General features: G+C 45.0%; 1 protein-coding gene across 1 annotated transcript in view; it reads left to right on the top strand.

The window, feature by feature from the left end:
* The first annotated feature begins 229 nt into the window (after positions 1-229).
* Positions 230-17,989, top strand: part of BMP6 (bone morphogenetic protein 6) — an 88,290-nt gene continuing 70,530 nt past the window's right edge. The window contains exon 1 of the mRNA XM_074543902.1: positions 230-1,367. Coding sequence (XP_074400003.1) covers positions 944-1,367 — 424 coding nt within the window. The 5' untranslated portion in view covers positions 230-943. The remainder of the gene's footprint in view (positions 1,368-17,989) is intronic.

The raw sequence follows: 17,989 nt of genomic DNA, 5'->3' as shown, positions 1-17,989 counted from the left end.
CCTGCTCCACAGGATGCAGACCGATACTCCATCAATCAGGGCTGGCATGGGGTACCTGCGTAGTCTCAGCCATGTACCACAGTTTCACGTTCAGTTCTCCAAGATACTCCAGAAAAAAAAAAAAAAAAAAAAAAAAAAAAAAAAAAAAAAAGCTGTGTCGTAACCTGCTAAAATAAACCGCAACGCTTATTCACATTTAGAAAACTCCACCTATTTTCAGGACAAATAGCCAACACCCGCTGGGGGCAGGAAGGGTGGCCGAAACCCTTCCTTTAACAAGTAACAAGCCGGCAGAGTCCAGCAGCAGAAGCCGCAGTTCGGCGGAGCGCCACTCCAGCGCAGCGAGCCCGCGACACCCGACGGGGCTGACACTTCTCAACCTGCTCCTGCTCCTGCTCCGCCGGTCCGCCCCCGCGGGGCCGCGCTACCTGCGCCGGCTCCCCGCCCCGGAGGAGCGGCCGCCCGCCCCGCAGAGAGGCGGGCGCGCTGCTGATTTGCCTTCGCTGTCGGCAGCCGCGCTCCGGCCAGCCCGCGGGGACCGGGGCTGCAGCCGCACGAGCCGCTCGCTCGCTCTCTGCCTCCCTCGCTCCCTGGCAGCGAGAAAAGTTTGCCGCTCTTCACCCTGCTCCTTCTCCCGCCGTCCGCAGCCCCCGCGGCCCGGCGCGGATCCCCCGGGCAGGGGCATGGCGCGCTGAGCGGCCGCAGCGGGCCGGGGGCGGCCCCGCCGCACCTGAGCGGCGTTTGGGGGCGCGGGGGGCTCCGCAGCGCGCTGCCCCGCGGGCGGCCATGCGCGGCGGCGGCGAGCGCTGAGCCCCCCCGGCCTGGCCGCCCCCCGCCGGCCCGGGCCGAACCCGCCGCGGCGGGGCAGGGCTGGAGGGCGGCGGGCGGCCCGCGGGGACAGCGCGGAGCGGGGACGTCGCCCGCCTGCGCCCGGCCGAGCGCCATGCCGCGCCGGCTGGCCTGGCTGTGCTGCTGCTGGGCGCTGCTGAGCGGCGCCTGCCGCCCCGCCGAGCCCGCGCTGCCCGCCGAGGGCGGGGAGCCGCCCGCCGCCGCCGGCTCGGGCTTCCTCTACCGGCGGCTGAAGTCGCACGAGAAGCGGGAGATGCAGCGGGAGATCCTCTCGGTGCTGGGGCTGCCGCACCGGCCCCGGCCACTGCCGCGGGAGCCGCCGGCCCCGCCGCCGGGACGGCTGAGAGCGGCACCGCGCTTCATGCTGGACCTCTACCACTCCCTGGCCGAGGGCGCGGAGGGCAGCGCGGGCGCGGACAGCGGGGGCCGCCCGCCGACCCCTGCCCCGCCGCTGCCCAGCCCGCAGGACAGCGCCTTCCTCAACGACGCCGACATGGTCATGAGCTTCGTCAACCTGGGTGAGTGAGGGAAGGAGAGAGGGAGGGAGTCCTGGGATGCGCGGAGCCCACCCAGCCGCTCGCCCGTCCGTCCGTCCGTCCCGCGGACACCCCTGGCCTGGGCAGCGGGGACGCGCGGTCGCTCCCCGGTGGGGCGCGACGGGTTCGGGACTTTGCCGGCTGGGACTCACCTTGGACTGCGAGGGTTTCGGCTAGGAGGGCAGCTCACTTCGGGGAAGGGCAAAACCTTCGCTCAAGCAGTCAAAAAAGAATGTACCCCAGCATGCAAAACCTTGGGGGGAGGGAGTGAGAGGAAGGAAGAAAAAAAAAAAGAGTAATAATTTTTTTAGTTTTCCTTGTTCTGATGGTAGTGGTCAGAGCCTGTAGTAGTTCAGAATTAAACACACCTTCGGCTGCTTCTTGCAGAGCTGGGGTCATGCCGGAGTACAGGTTGCACTCTCTCTATGCGAGGTCCAGCAGCCCAGAGATACCAGACTCAAGACTCTGGGCTTGAACAACGTGTATCCGCACTACTTCACACTGTCCTCGTCTTCTCACTTTTAAATATTTTTTGTTTGTTTTTATTTTAAGGGGTCAGAGTTAGCGTGGTGGTGAATATGTGCACTACTCTGTGTAGGTTATTCTGGTGATATAGCACGGGAACGTGAGAAAAGTCTGTGTCATGTGGAAATCTTAAATTAAGTTTTGTTAGACGTCAACCTGCTCTTCAAACAAATCATCCTGTCAGCGATGTGAAGGGCTCTAAGGCAGGCATTGCAGTGGGAAAATCATTAAGTTTTTTACTTAGAGGAGCTCTTAGTACTATGCAATTGTAAGATAACAGTGTAATTAGATTCAGCCTAATGTGGAGAATGAAAATATTTCAGTTGGCAAATAACAGTTCCTTTTTTAGGGAATTCCTGTGAAGCTCAAGTGTCTTAGCCGGTCAGCTGAAGACTTTGCCTTTTTACTTGTGCTGCCAGAGCTGTGTGCCAGAACTACAACAGCTTGTCTTGTTTAAAAAGAAAAAAAAAACAACAACAAAAACAAACCGAATTTGTTGTGTGTTTACTCGTTTGGAGCAGGGCTATGTCACTGCATCAGGAAATTTCTCGGAGCTCTCAGTGCTGGTACAGGTGTGTGCCATGCTCTGTGCATCGAGAATAGGAGCTGATTAATTTTTGTTCCTGATGGAAATCACGTGGTAGGTCAGAAGAGTTGCAAATAGTTGTTGAGGGATTTGTCTGCATTGAAACCGAGGCAGCCACAACTCGTAAGGGCACAGCTGAGCTGCCTTAGGTGCTCAGACCTTCCAGGAGCCTGGAGCCCTGGTGTCTCCTTGTACTGCAAGTGTGTAGCTGTCAGGGTCTCATCTGCCTTGTTTTAAGTCAGCTCGGGGATGTTTAGGTGGTGTTGCTATCTCAGAGCTTGGATGTGTTTGAGACATCCTGAAATTGTCATGGATGAAACTGGCATGGTCTGTGGTCTCAGATCAGAAGCTGACATTTGGGAAATACTATACAGGTTTTAAATCCAAAGGGCACCTGTTTTTCTTCCCTCCCAGCCTCCCCAGACCTCTCTGTCCTTTGAATACACAGAGCTGCTGTCCCTGTTCTTTGCCCTGAGGACTTTGAGGACCTATACTTATAGCTGTGAGTTTGAGAAGTGTGATGCTCACTGTAGTTGTCTATAAGCAACCCCCATGTCACATTGCACTTGAGGGATGTGAAACAAGGTGCCTGCGAGGGGCTAGGCAGTTCCTTAAAGAGCTGATTTCAGGGATAAGTGTGAGCATGTGGTGCTTAAGAAGGTAATTAGCTGTTTTGTAAAGCACCAGGATAGTATTATTAGATGGTATCATCTGAAAGTATGTGTTTCTTTTGAAAACAACCCCTTCCACTCATATGATTCAAATCAGTTCTGAGAATTTGGATCTAGACCCTTCTGTAACAACAAGGAAAATTATTCATGTAATGTGGTAAAATAGTGCAATTGAAATGCTAGTTATGTGTCTCAGGAAGCATGAATCAACTGTAGAAATTTCTCATCAACTTCCAAATCCCAAGTCATAAACCATAATGTCATTTAACGTGATTGTTTGTTACCAGAGTGTTGACAAATCGATGGGCTGGGACTGAACAGCTGTTTGGCTGTTTTCTGTGGCTTCTCTGACATACCAGGGAGTTTTTTGGGTCTTTCACCTGTGTATTGACATTTTCTTTTCTATTTAACGGTAATTCAGTTTGCAAAACTAGAGGAAGCCTAAGGTTATATTCCAATATGGAAACCAAAGGTTTGATGGGAGAAAGCCAGCTTGTAAACTGTCAAAGCAGCTTATTAGGTGAAGCATTAAATGCAGCAAGAGATGGTGGGTTCACAGCAGAAAGGGAAGAATTCTTGATTTCAAGCACACTGACTAATCCAATGAAGTACATGTCAAACAACACTGAAAACTCACAGCTGGAGTTGCTTATAAGTGGACACTGCCAGAATTATTTTAGTTGGGGTTTTCTGCATGTGGCCATATATTCAGTTACTTCAGTTAAAACTGACTTCTGAAGAATATTGTGTTCAACCTTAAAGACTTCCCATTCCATTATTGAAGGGGCAACTGCTAAAGAGATGTGAGGAGGGGCCCTTGCTGTTCTCTCAGGGTGAGGAGTGTATGGTATCACCTGGGTATGCAGGTGAATATGGCTGTGTGGGTGACCTGCCTGCACGTGCTGATGCTGCTTCTGCTGCAGCTCAGAACCAGACAAAAGTTTGATGCATCTTGTTGTGCTGGAAAGGCATCATCTAGGGCAGCTGTGCAGAGGAGTCCTATTTTGTCATGAAAGTTTGCAAGTGTTGATGTTCTTATAAAAGTGCATTTAATTTTTCCAGCCCTGTAGCCCGAAAAGAGTCACTAGCTTGTAGTCACTGCTGATTTTAAACATGCAGGGCTCCAGCCCTTCCTGACCAACCTACGTCCTTCAGCCTGGGGACACAGCAGATGTGTTTTCTCTCTGAGGAAGGCTATGTTTCCATATGTGCTCAGGGTATGAGTCCTTTTTGCAAAGGTCTTGCAGAGCTGAGGGACTTTGGTGAAGTTTCGGATTATTCAGGCAGTGCAGGCATGCCCAGCCTCAAAGGTGATAGTGTTCTTGGAGATAGTTTCTATTTTGTTTTGGGTTTTTTTTTTAAAGGGAAACAGGAAGGTCACAGAAGTGTGGAGGTTCTTCACACATTGGGAGTTGCTGTCTTACAGAGAGGACAAGAAATATCAGTCTTTGAAATAGGGAATCTGCGATTTATCTTGCTTACCTGGTGGTGTCTGTATTGTGGTGTGGGCAATGATTCCCAGAGGGACTGATCATAGGGGAGCTTAGTGTGTCCAGGGTTTCCAGGAGATGCTTAGCACTTAGTTTTATGAAAAAAACTGCACCTGGACAGCAGTATCAGGGAGGAGAAATATTTTTTTGTTCCCATTGTAAGCAAAATCACATGAAATATAAACCAGTTCAGATAATTTAGATAATAAATTTAATCTATCAGGTTAAATACCAAAACATAATTTGACGGAAAACATAACCTGACCTTGGTAAATCTAGTCCCTTTTTTGGGAGGATGATCCTAGAAGTGTCTGTTTTGGGTGTTTTCATTAGGATGAAGTGTCCGACAAGTGCCTGTTTCTTTTCATTTCACACATAGGAAATCTGGATAGCCAGCACAGATGGAAATATCTGCATGGATTCACTGAGGAAGCAGGGTTCCAATATCCTGTGCTGTGGAAATGGCTGTACAGCAGGGTTGTGGGGCTGGGGCGGGGAATGCATTGTGGACCAGCAGTTGTCTTTGTGAAACTGTTCAGCTCTTCTTGTAGGAACAGCCTTGATATAAATATGTGGCATGTCTTGACACAGTAGTGTTGGGAGAATAATATCTATTAATGTTTCCTATCTGGAAAATGTATCTGCCTCATGGCACGAGATAAGGTTATCTCCTCTTGGCAGAACAGCGCGGGGTTGGTATGGACATACTTCTTGAGGCAGTGATGCTGGATTGACAGCTTGACCCCAGTGTTCTCGGGCTCATCAGTGCTGATGTGAAGGAGATCTGTGCTGCATCCTCTCTTTCACCAGCTGGTGTCTTCAGAGTAGTGCATGCTGTGCGAAGCAGCAGAAAACAAGGCTCTCAAAGACTTTGCTACTTTAATGGCATCCAGAATTATTTGTGTACCCTGAGGAGCTCTGTGAAGCAATCCTGTGTCAGAACATGGTCTTCACCCATGTCTTCCTATCCTGGCATCCACACTGAGAGGAAAAAAGCCATGCACTTCCTACAATCAAACCCAAGGAATTTAGTGGCAGTCTGAGTTTCTGCTGTGACCTGAATCTGGAGCTGTTGATAGACATACAGGAAAAGTCTGAACCCATCAAACCTGCCAGAGATAAGGATCATAAAAAGTGTGCTTTGGGGTGTGGTACCTGGTTATTCAGCATTGTGGCTTTTTGTAGCAGACTAGCAGCACTGATTCACTGTACATCCACTTTTGGAGAGAGGGTTTTCCCTTTTATCATAAGACCTACAGATCCCTTGGGAGGGCTTCATGCAAAAGGTTGAGGGGAAGCTCACCTTTTGCCAGTCAGTCCTGCAGTCAGCCCTGAAGCTTCAACATTATTTGAATTGGGGTTGGGGTGGAAAGACTCTTCTTCTATTTTTGAATCCCCAAACTCCAGGCAGTCCCCATCTTCCCTGCAAGACTTCAAGTGTCAGCTGGGGCGAGGGTGCTCCCTTTCAGTGCAAGGAAGTTGCTTGGAGGTAGCTATAAGACTTGTTGTACAAACACACTCTCTTTCTCCTTGCCTATAAAGCAGCATCTTATGGATGTGATGTCTTACAAACAGACTTTTCATCTTTTTGGCAGTGGTTACCTACCAGATTTCCTTCTAGGAATGATCTTGCCCAAATCCATAGCACCTTAGGTGCAAGCAATATGCCTTTGCTCTGCACAGCTTTTCACAGGAGGGAAGCAGTGCTCCAACATCCTTACATGTGTTTCTAAAGCAGGTGAGTTTTTTCATCTGAAGGATTTGATCAGCCCACCTGCCTCTTTCCCAGCACCGTACTTGCTGTTGGGAGATACAAAATTAGGCAACCAAGATGTCTCAGGGACGTTGCGTGATTGGATTGATGGGACCGTACCATTCATACTGTCATCCCATCTGTTTGTACTCTCGGCCACGTGTTGTAAAGGTCAAGACATCAACTCAGAGGGAATAACTGGAGTGTGTGATGCTGCAGATCTGGCTGTGCTGCCAGCTGGCTGTGTACAGCCTCACTTGCTCAGCATGTGAGCAGCGTCCTCCACGTGTGTCCCGAGCAGGCCAATACTAGAAATCATGAAACTGATGATGGGAATGAGTTTACTGACTTCTGCCAAGCCTTGTATAGTGGGCTTTGATGCCAAGACAGATTCCCAAATGCTGAAGAACAGCCTTATATTTGCTGTTCAACTGATGCAGCTTGAGATTCTCATTTATGTAATCTCCTTGGAGTAGCTGCTGCTTGCAAGCTGCCTGCTAGTGTGGAGCTGCCTGGCAGCACAGTTAAAGAAAGGGAAAATGGTCTTTTAGAAGTCCTCAGCTCCTCTGGACTTGGGATTTGAGGGACTGTAGTCATCCTTCTGCCTTAGGCAAGAGCCCTGGAAGATGTGTGGCTCCTGGAAATGCTCTTCAAAACCTGTACTGTTGAAATGAGTGGAGAGTCATGTTCACGTAAGCAATTTATCCAAGTCTGATTGTCATCTGGACTAAACTACTGGGAGCAGACAGTGTGACATTAGTAGGCTCATTCTCTGTCTTGTGAAAGCTTTTCAGAGCTTCAAAATTTACAGTCTTAGACTTCAACATTTCGCACAAATTTTTCTTCCAGCAACAACAATAACAACAGCAATTTATTGTAATTTAAAAAGCTAGTATTGCCAAACCAGTCTTGATTACTTCAAGCCAAATTTTTTATCTGTAAATAAATGAAAAGTTGCATTTTCCATTAGAAACCCAGGTATGGGGCTGGTGAGGTTTTTTTGTGGTTATTTTTAATTTTTATTTTTTTTTAATAAAAGCAGAACTTCCTAGTTCTTTCCCTCAGAAAAAAAATTGAAGCTAAACCACTTTTTATAAAAAGATTTCTCTTGGCAATTTTTTTCCAGCTCAACATGGCTTCAGCAGAAAATCACTTGGGCAGCTGTCATGGATGTCTTGTGCTGAGCTCCTGCTGGGACTGCTTGCTGCAGGCTTGTACCTCTGCCAAGGAGCTGTGGATCCTTGCTGGTCTAGCCCGGTGCATTGCAGTGGTTACACTCTCTCTTGTAGTTTTAAATATAAACTTCTAAGCAGTGTTTGTGATTTAGGAGGAAGGAAGGTGGTGTTTAGACTTTCCATGCCATGGAGTCACGATTCTTTTTAGGTCATCTTGCTTCATTGCTAACTTGTAGGGGGTTAGAGGAAGGTATGATTTACTTGGGACATAAACAGTCCCATTGTGTGTTTCTGCTGTATCCCAGCAGATGCACAGCTATGCTGTAAGGTACAGCCCACCTCCTAATCATTTAACATTTCCACTTGACCATTTATATAGCAGTGTGAAGCAAAGAGCAAGCACTACTGCCCAAAGGGGAAAAGGGCTCATGGGTGAGAGATTCCCATTTGTTACAGCAAGTATCAGACCTCCGAGCCTGGGAGATGGAGGTTAAGGACTGGGAAACTGTCTGCTGCCCACCTGATTCTTGGAGCCTAGTTTTGGTTCACACCTAGATTGCCTGTTTGATGGAGCAGCAGTTTTAAACTCAAAGAGGGCAGGTTAGGATTGGACAGAAGGCAGAAGTTTTTCCAACAGCAGTAGTGAGACACTGAAACGGGTTCCTCAGAAGAGCTGTAGATGTCCCAGTCATGGAGCTGTTCAAAGTCAGGTTGGATGGGGCTTTGAGCAATCTGTTTTACTGAACAATGTTCCTGCCCATGGCAGGGGGTGATCTGGATAACTTCTGAATATCCATTCTAGCCCAAATTGCCTGGAATTCTAACTGGGAATTGGGAAGGCACTTGAGACTGGGACTCTGTAGCGATGGTATGCTGAGGGTGAGGAGACACGCCTGAGAACATTCAGTGGGTGGTTTCTTTCCACCTTTTCTTCAATCGTGGCTGGCAGGGGATGAGGAGCGGTGCCTTCTGCAGCCCTGACAGCAGGGGTGGCTGGCAGCAGCACACTGAGCGGTCTGGTGCTTTGCACCCAGAGCAGGCTCCCACATAGGGGCTCTGGGAAGGGCGTGTGGCTGCAGCTGCTGCAGGAAAAAAAAACTTAATTAAAGAAACTGAGTCTCTGTGGGATTGTAGGAGTGTTTAATACCTCGTAATGGACTTTGATTCCTAAAAACTGCTGTGGATTGGGGCTGGCATTTCCTGAACTCTCAGTTACTTAAGAAACAGTCTTGTAGTGTTGGGTAGAGTTTTGGAATGGATTTTTTTGTTTGTTTGCATTTTGGGTTGGTTGGGTTTTTTTGGTGATGTAATGAGATTATTTTTTTTTATTTTGTTGTTAAGGGCACAAAGATTTTGACAGCACTGCTTTCAGCTCTTTTTATTTTACGTAGCAGTGTTCATCATAGCACAATGACAGAATTGAATCAGTGGTAGCAACAGTGGGAACTTTTGGCAAAAAAGGATAATGTAGACAGAGCCGAAGTGTTCTGCTAACTAAAACAGTAGCTGTATTTTTCAGAGAGCTAGACATGACTGTTTTGATCCAATGTGGTGTTAATCACAAGAATACATAACTGCTTTCCTGTGAACTTTCCCCTTAAAAATATCCAATGATATCACCTGATGTTTTGCACTAATGCTCAGTATAATCAGAATTTAGAACAGCTGGCTCCATATAAACTTGGAATGTTCTTAGGTCAAATATTAGTGTATAAATAAAAACATTTTGAAAATGAAAACAGAAGCACAGTATTGGAAATATACTGAATGTGCAGATGTACTTCATGGCTTGAATAGCTTTACAAATTAAACAAGACAGTGTTAACACTTGTTCTGAAGAGTCAAATTTCCTGATAGTAAATGAGGGAGTGTTTAAAAACAGTATTCCAAAGATGTGCTATTCCATGTATGTTAATGGTTGTTTGCAGTGTGAGAAATGTATGAATTGGCTATTTCAAACACTCTTGTAAAGAATTTATATTTGTTCAACCCAAAATCTTGTCAAATGTAGATCTGCAGTTTCTTTTATCAAGTGCATGCTGTAAAATGTGCCATGTTTAAAGCATGCACAGGGATGTTTACGTTGAAGTGTACTGCTGCAGCTCTCTTTCTCTCTCTTATCTTGTCGCTCACCTCATCGTGTGGCGTGTATGGTCAAGGTATTAGACACTCTGTTTGTACAAGGGCTGAAGGGTGACATAATGTCTATTGAAGCACAAGTGTTAGGCTCCACACCAGGCAACAAAGAGCACTTAAAAAATGAGAACAGATTAGAGCTCACGAGCAGGGTCTGATAGTTGCACACACAAGCCAAGAGGTGTTGGAGGGAGGAAAGGGTCAACAGCTATGGTGTGAAACAGATGTGCCTCCTTGCATCCTTGTCTCTTCTGGGCTTTCCAGACCACTTGAGAGAGAAAACCAGAAGAGTAAAGCTCTTAGTAGTCAATTCCAGTATTTTTATGGGGAATAAAATTATCCAAATAAGTTGGAAAATGAGGTTTAACTGTAACTAATGCGTACAACATGCAAAAGACTTGTCTGCCTCTGTCTTTGTAAACTCTGTAATAATACAAAGCTGTTTGAACATGAACACTTGCTGCAGCCTAACTTCCATATTTTTCAAACTGCTTTAAAATCTCTGGATAAAAGTATTCTGTATCAGGGATTAAAGAAGTGGTCACAGCTTTAATTCCTCATGGCACAGAGGCACAAGCTCCCTCTTTCAGTCCAAATTCAGATGAGCAGAGGTAGAGGCAGCAGTCTTTAATTGCCAGATGCTCTGCAGGAAAACAGGAGGAAGCATTTCCCATGACACTTACCATGGGCTTCCCATTCATGTTTCTTCACTACTTTTGGCCACACTGGTGGTGTGCTGCAGGAAGAGACCTTACACACTTTTAATGTACCTGAGTCTTCATAATGATGCCAGGCTTGGTTCTTCAAAACTTTTGTGTGCAAACAGGGAGAGGCTTCTCTGCAAGCCTTGACATGTGTGCACAATTTTGATGCAAAAAAGTAGGAGGATAGTTCTAAAATTTAAGCCTGGTTTGAAATTCATGTTTTAATATCTACACAAAGATTTGATTCACAAGTACAGAATCCAGGTGCTCGACTTAAGTGATGAAGGTTGGCAAAGAAACCCTTCATTTTAGAAAAGCAGCAGCCTCTCTTGCCCACAAACCGTCATCCTGAGACAGCATTTCAAGCATGCAGACCTTTTTCCTTAATTATTGTAACATCAAACATCTTTGACATGAAAGGGACCAAGCAGTGGCTGGGCAAGATAATGACTTGTTTATAAAAATAATTCAAACAACATATGAAAAGAATAAACATGCATGTCCTGCCAAAATTCACTGTATGTTCTGCAGGCTTTGGTGATTGTGAATCTCTTGGCTTGCTCTTTCAATTTTTTAAAATTTTTTTTAACCTTTTTTTTTTAAACCCACAAAGAAAAAAGGCAGAGGGGGAATGGAATGAAGAGAAATGAAGGGAGACTTTAAAAAAAAAAGAGAGTTCTCATATTTAAGGAAGTTCCAACTTATTATGCTATGGAAGATAGCTGGAGAGAAAATACATTTGTTTAACGTACTACAGTAGATTTTCTCTTTGAGATGTCTGTGTCTTGTCTCTTGCATGTAATAGTTTTTACACTTTAATGATTGTAGCAGCTGTCTTGTCCAAAAATGTTCCATTCTGCAGGATATGTAATGCTCATTACTTGCTAGACAACATCAAGATACTACCCTGTCTCTTATTGAGAACCTCAAAACACTTCATAAGCATTTAACTCTCTCCATGTGCTCTGACAAATGTGAATCACTCATACTGATTTTCCAGATAACTAAGCTGAGGCTCAGGAGTTATGAGTGGATGAGGGCTGTGATGAGATCCCTGAAATTCTTGCTTCTGGTCCTGCAATCTCACCTGTTTTATTGACCTGGCCAGACCTCCAGTGTCTTGTGGAGCCAGTGAAACAAGAGGGTCTTATCTGGCGAAACCTGGCTTTTCTCAGGTGGCAACATGAATCTGCTGGAGCCGACAGGTTCTCACTTGGCTTAGGCTTTAGTTCTTCCTGCTTTGAACCTTGCTCATTAGTGTTGCACAGTCTGTGCCTTCTGCAGCCATGCTCCATTAGGGACATGGCTCTTCAGACATGCTTGCCAACGGCTGAACATAGGAGAGATGAAAGAGGTCCCAGGCTAGCACGTTTCATTTGACTGGGGAGCCTAATGAAGGTTTGGTTGACTTTTGATAAAGCCCATGCTGCAGGGAAGCTAATAGTAGATGTTCTTCCAAGTTAACTGTCAGTTTTGTTGAGAAACTCCCCATAAAAATGCAGAGTAACAGCTGAAGTTGGTATAATGATTCCTTTATATTTCAGAAGCTATTGGGATTGGGTCTGCCTGATACTGTTGCTATCTCTAGCCTCAGTAAAAGCAGTTTTATGGGGTCCCAAAACAGTCTGTTGCTTCTGGCAGCCAGAGAGCTGGCAGCTCCGATGCACTGAGGCTTGAAGAGATAGTTCATTAATTCATGGCACTTTCCAGAATAAACATAGCAAACCTCCTCTGAAATAACAGACGGTAAATCCTTCTTGCCACTCAAGACTGCACATTTGTCTTCAGAAGGGGGCTGTGAAAGAAGCTGTCCATCTCTTAATGAATGAAAAAATAAATAGAAGAAGAACTGTGCATTGTGTTGTACTTGACATGGTGAAGCTCCGTGGTGGAATAACAACAAACCTTCCCTCCCATCTCAGCCCTGTTAATTGTGCACTGAAGCCAAGCAATGCCCACTGGGCAGGCTCTCAGATGGCATAAACTATCATAGCTCTCTGCCAGGGATCCCCGGTGGGAATGGCAGCGCTTCTCACTCCTTGTTTGGCTCCTTTTGGGAAGGTAGGTGTCACCATCTCTCAGCTCCAGGTCCTCAGGAGTGGGACTTCTGGTCTCTGTGCCGGCAGACTCGTGAAGGTTGCTGCAAGCCGGGGTTGCTCAGAGCACACAGATGTTTTGTGCAGCTTGTTATTTTCTATGTTGGAGGTTATGAGTCAGAATACTGTTACCAAAATGTTTATGTGAAATCATTTCTGAGTCATATATTTGCATCATATACAACCTGTCTGACAATCAAAACATTCAGCACTCAGTTAATGATTATACTAAGTTTTCCAACACTCTGCTCCAACATAACATAATTACACGGCAGAGTGCAATATGTTACTTTGACAGGGTTCTTCATGCATCTTGTGATGTCAGAACATCATCATTGCTATTATTTTAAATTATCAGAGTTTGTTGCGTGAAACAAAGTTAAAAATAGTGAGAGGCAGTTCCTCAGAAATAAAATGCCATGCAAATATTCCTGGCATTTTCAGTCCCCAAAAAAACATTTCAAGAGCTTGTGTAGTACTTTTAACTTTATTCTCTCCAGAGAGATGCTTGATCAGGACTTACTGATTTAATTGAAAGATTAGCTGTGGATATTTGCCTGAAGAAATTATTTGGTGCCTGCGGGACTGTTGGGTAGTTTCTCTAAAATACATTTTTTAAAGCTAGATCCAGAGTATTTTTATCAGCACTTTATGTTTGTCTCTTCTGTGAGTTCTAACATAAATAGAAATTGCTTACAAATGTATTCTGAATAACTAGGGTGAACATTTAAAATTACACTTCAAGTCTGTGAGAACTTGGCAGGTGTGTTTGCCACAATGTTCAGTGATTTCCGTAGCTCCTCTTGAACAGTTTATTCTAGAGCAGGATGGGGAAAACTGAAGTACCCCCCAACTCTGTGCTAAGGTAATGGTCAAGGAGATGAAAAGGGCATAGGGGCAAAGGGCTGCTCTTTTGTTTGGTTTGAAATACATGTTCATGAAAAAGCACATGAATGTTCAAATGGAAAATGATGTTAGGGCTGACTTATCTGAATCTGGTTTACAGTCTTTTGGAGTTGGCTTTGGGAACTCGATTATAAGTGCGAAGGGCACAGGCAGGTCCCTTTAAATATAAAATATTTTTTCTTTTCATTGCTCTGAGCTAGCAAAGTGCAGGATGAATTATGATGAAATTCTTTATGTTCCTAGTGGAAAAAAAAGTATGGACAATACAGTAGTGGACTTTCCTGGCTACAAGTGACTGGGCTGTGCTTAGTAATTAGGGAGCCCACATTTGGAGCAATAAAAGCATCCATGTGTAGTATTAGTGAGCACCATCTTTGCTTATGCACTCTCTTTGGCCAGCGTCAGTGGCAAATACATAATTGGTCTATGAGGACCAATATATTGTGAAGTGTAGTGGAAAATGCCAAAATAAAATTTCAGTTGGATGAAGTCCATTTGTCCTGTGCTAATTTCTAGCCCTGTAAACAAACACAGCTGCTGAACGTAGAATCAGTGCTCAGAGTGGTTAAAAACAGTGATGCATTGCTAGTGAGATCACAGCAGAAAAAAATATGTAACACATGAGGCTGTAGTAGGGATCAAGACTATCCTCAGTTCTGAATAATTGTTTCTGTTCATCTGTTTATGATGCTTAGAATGGAAAGATTACTGATGATTGTCAGACCATTCAGCTGCTGCAGAGTATTAAGTATAGATGAGCCAGTTGTTACAAACTTTTGCAAAAGAGTGAATTAGCCACCAGAGGCTTGATGAATTTGTATGTATTTATTTTATATTTCTCTCTTTTATATAAATATATCACCCCTTTGGTCATCTGGGCTTTGTTGTTATTTGTTTATATATGTGAAGGATCTATGCAGGTAGCTTTGCCTGTCACTTCATCTTAATTAAAATGTCTTTAGAAGTACTGCAATACTGAACAAGGAACATGAGACTTCAAACATTAGAAATCTCAGGGTCAAGCCTGCTAGGTCATTGGCAAAGTAGCAGCACTTACACTGTAATTTGTCTCATGGCCCAGTTATATGTTTTGACATCCCTGAGCTGACTAATTGCTCTGGGGGGAAAAAAAAGGACTCTTGGTTACTGTAGTAGAGAAGTTTCCAACCTCTTCTGTCCATCAAATCCATTATCTAGGGACTGCTGCATGGTCATCCCCAGAGCTAGCAGAGTAGGGCAGTTTTGAACAACAGTTTTAAAGTTTTGGGCATTTTATAGCCATTTTGGGGCTTTGACTTGTGGTTGGTGTGTCATTCCATGCTCCTGCACAGCACAGGTTGGTGCCACCCTCTTCAGAAGCCTCCTGGGGCTTGAGGAATAATTGGGTGTTCGCGTTGCTGTGTGCTGGACTCGTGCCATCGTGGATTTTGTCATGTCTGCAGAACACCACTGGGGTCCATCAGTGGCCTGGGTTCTGGAAACTCTCCTAGCCCCTACCCCAGCTCAACTGCAGGCTGGCATGGAGCATTTAAATCTCAAACTGTCAGTCTGGCACGTTCCATAAACACTAAATTGACTCAGAGTGGCTAGGTCTAGTGCTATAAAACATACCGTTCAGGTATTATTGCCAAGGAAAAAAAATTACCTGTAAATAGCAGACTTACAGCATAGGGGCTTATTTCTGTGCTTATGCTTTTTACATTTCCATTTTTGCACCAGCTTGGCAAGAAGTAAAATTAAATGTCAAAACTATTTTTATGTAAATATATGCATTATTGAATCTCTTACTCATAAAGCAAATAGTACTTTAAACCCACACAAAACAGTTGAAGCTATATATATTTTCTCACTACTGAATTTGGCTTTTAGTAACTTGGCGTGAACTGTCCAAAATAAAGTTAGGAATCAAGGGCACTTTATTTTCCAGCTAGCAACATATATATTCTTGGCTTTGCACTGTACCAATTTGAGATGGAAGAAAACCTGGATTTGTACTACAGATCCTCTCAGCAATCAAGAGAGAAATATTATAGTTGAATAAAGTAATTAATTTAAAATTAAAATTTTCTAAAACTGTATGAAGCTATGAAAAATATGAAGGACTATTAAGAGACTGTGGAGGCTTTGATATCAGACAGTGGTTTTCTAATGTGTTTCTCCTGCTGGAAGTGCAGCCTTTTGCCAGAGTCAGAGGCAGCAGTTACCCAGAGAAAATATTTCACTGCTCCTATTTGAGGAGTAAGGACAGCAAAAGTTGCCCTCAGCACATACAGACAAAACTTCAGCTGATGTTAGGGATTGTGTAGTAAGCCCAGGTCGTAGTGGTCTGGAAGGAGATGCTTGCTGTCCCTTGTGGGTTTCATGGTTTGTCTCCATGTCATGGATTTTCTTGCCTCACTGCCTTCTTGCCCGTGGGAAGCTACTCGAGATCGGTTCTGGATCCCAAAGATAAGGTGGGAAAACCACATCAGGAAGTCATGCAGACAAGGGCTTGGTGCTGAAAGATACCTGGCCTGGGCTCTGCCACGGTGTTCTGGTGGGATCCACCTTGTTGCTGTCTTACTGCTCCCTGCCACAAGCTCCGTGTCAGAGCTGCTGAAGTAGAGGCCTCCACTGGTTTTGCCTTGCCCTCTGCTGCAGTAGGAATTCCATGGGCATGTGGGTGTGTTCAGGCTAACTGGGATGCAAAGAAGCAAGAGAGAATAAGAGGGGAACCCTCAGCAAAATTGCGTGTCATCTGCCATCCTAGATTTCAATTCAAGCTTTTAAGTCCATTATCCAGCAATTCAGATTTCTGGCTGGGTTGCAGGGTATTTGCCTGCCACTGTGTGTGGCATGAAGGGCACACATTGCTACTTATGCCTTTCTTGATGAATAAACCCAAGCTGTACTCGAGGAGAAAAAAAATGTTGGAGTGTTTTCTGGGGCAGCTGAACTGTGAAAGCTGCTTGGGTTATCTGAGGCTGATGTGAAGCACAACTGGGGAAGACCCTGAAAAAATCCAGCCCTTGGGATGTTGGATACAATCACAAGCAAAATATGGGAGACTCCACCAGAGCTGTAGTAAGTGCAGCAGCTGGATATAGGTGGGTCATATCCAGCAGATCATGTGGGCTGGCCATGCATGCCTGATTTCATGAGCATAAATGAGAGGAGAAACTCTGGAGAAGGAGGAATGGACTGGACCAGAGAGAGGGTCATGGCTCTTGCCTGTGCAGGCAAGTGAATTTGAAGGATGGTGACTAAGAGATTCTGGTTTTCTAAAAATAAGGCTTTCCACTGACCAAAACCACGGCTCTTGCTGATGCAGCTTTTGATTATTTTGCCTCTTATTCTATCTTTCCTAGTTTGCATGATTCAGACTTATGTAAACAGTAGTAATGGTGCCTCACTGCGGCGAGAGCAGTGCTGTGTGACACAGACAAGGCTCACGGGGCAGGAGATCTGTCCTGAATGCCTTTTTGTCCAAGAGATCCCCTGTGCATCCTCAAGCAGCTGCTGGATGAGGGCTCAGGTATCTGTGTTTGGTGGTGCCCAGAAGAGAAGTCAGAGGAAAATGATGCTCTTTCTTTTCTTGCAGTGTCTTCTCCTACAAAACTTCATCATAATGACTTTTGCTCTTTCTCGTTAAATGCGGTGTTTTGTGAAAAGGCTGCTGAGATGCTTTGGGTTGCCTTTAAACACAAGCCTTAAGGAAAATTTGAAACAACAGCTGATTAAAGTGGCAGTGGTTTAACTTGAGCTGTAAATACTATTTTCCTTTTTAAATATGCTTTTGGAAGGTAGGGGAAACCAATTATGATGGAGTTTAAAGCAAGTAGATTGTTCCTTTATTTGACTGAGATGTGTGGTTCATCTTGACTGGCTTTTTCTTAGTTTTTAAGTCATTCTGGTTGTGTTGCATTCATTCTCTGAGCTTATTTTGTTAACCTTGCCACCTGAATAAATTAAGCATGTGTCTTCATGTGATGTTCCCTTAATTAAGTACCTGCTGGTCACAGTTGGGACACCTATATTTGCATCTGCTTCTTTGCGTAGCCAGAGGACAATTAATGCTGCAGGTTTTTTTCCCAGCCTTTGAAAACTTTTTTTTTGTGCATTGTGCAAATTATGTTAAATCATTCAATGTCCTGTTTTTACATCACTCTGGCATTTCTTTATGTGCTTGGAGTGCAGAGGTAGTAAGCTAGAGTACAACAGTTGGTACTTTCATTAGCAGTGGTGGTGTACACAAAAAGCCCAAGTCTTAACTAGAATGGTAAATTCATGTTAGGACTAGCAACGACCCTCAGAGCTATTGAAAACAAAGATGTTGTAGGCATTCTGTCCAGCAAGCTCCACAGAAATCCATTCCAGTTTTCCTCCGTGTCCAGGAGGTCACAGAACTCCTGCCAGCTGCCCTGGAAAAAAAAAAAAGTTGGAGTGAAAAAGTGAAAAGCAGCGCCTGCAACTGTGAGCTGCTGGGGAAGATGAGCTGGGAGCAGGAGAGATCAGCAGCGTCACTGGTGTCCTGGGTCTCCTCACAGCAGTGCAGCAGCTGTTAGGTGGTGTTCCCAGGTGGA

This window comes from Zonotrichia albicollis, chromosome 1, assembly GCF_047830755.1.
Source record: "Zonotrichia albicollis isolate bZonAlb1 chromosome 1, bZonAlb1.hap1, whole genome shotgun sequence".
In the NCBI taxonomy this organism is placed as follows: Eukaryota; Metazoa; Chordata; class Aves; order Passeriformes; family Passerellidae; genus Zonotrichia; species Zonotrichia albicollis.
This window is presented reverse-complemented; position numbering and strand designations above follow the sequence as displayed.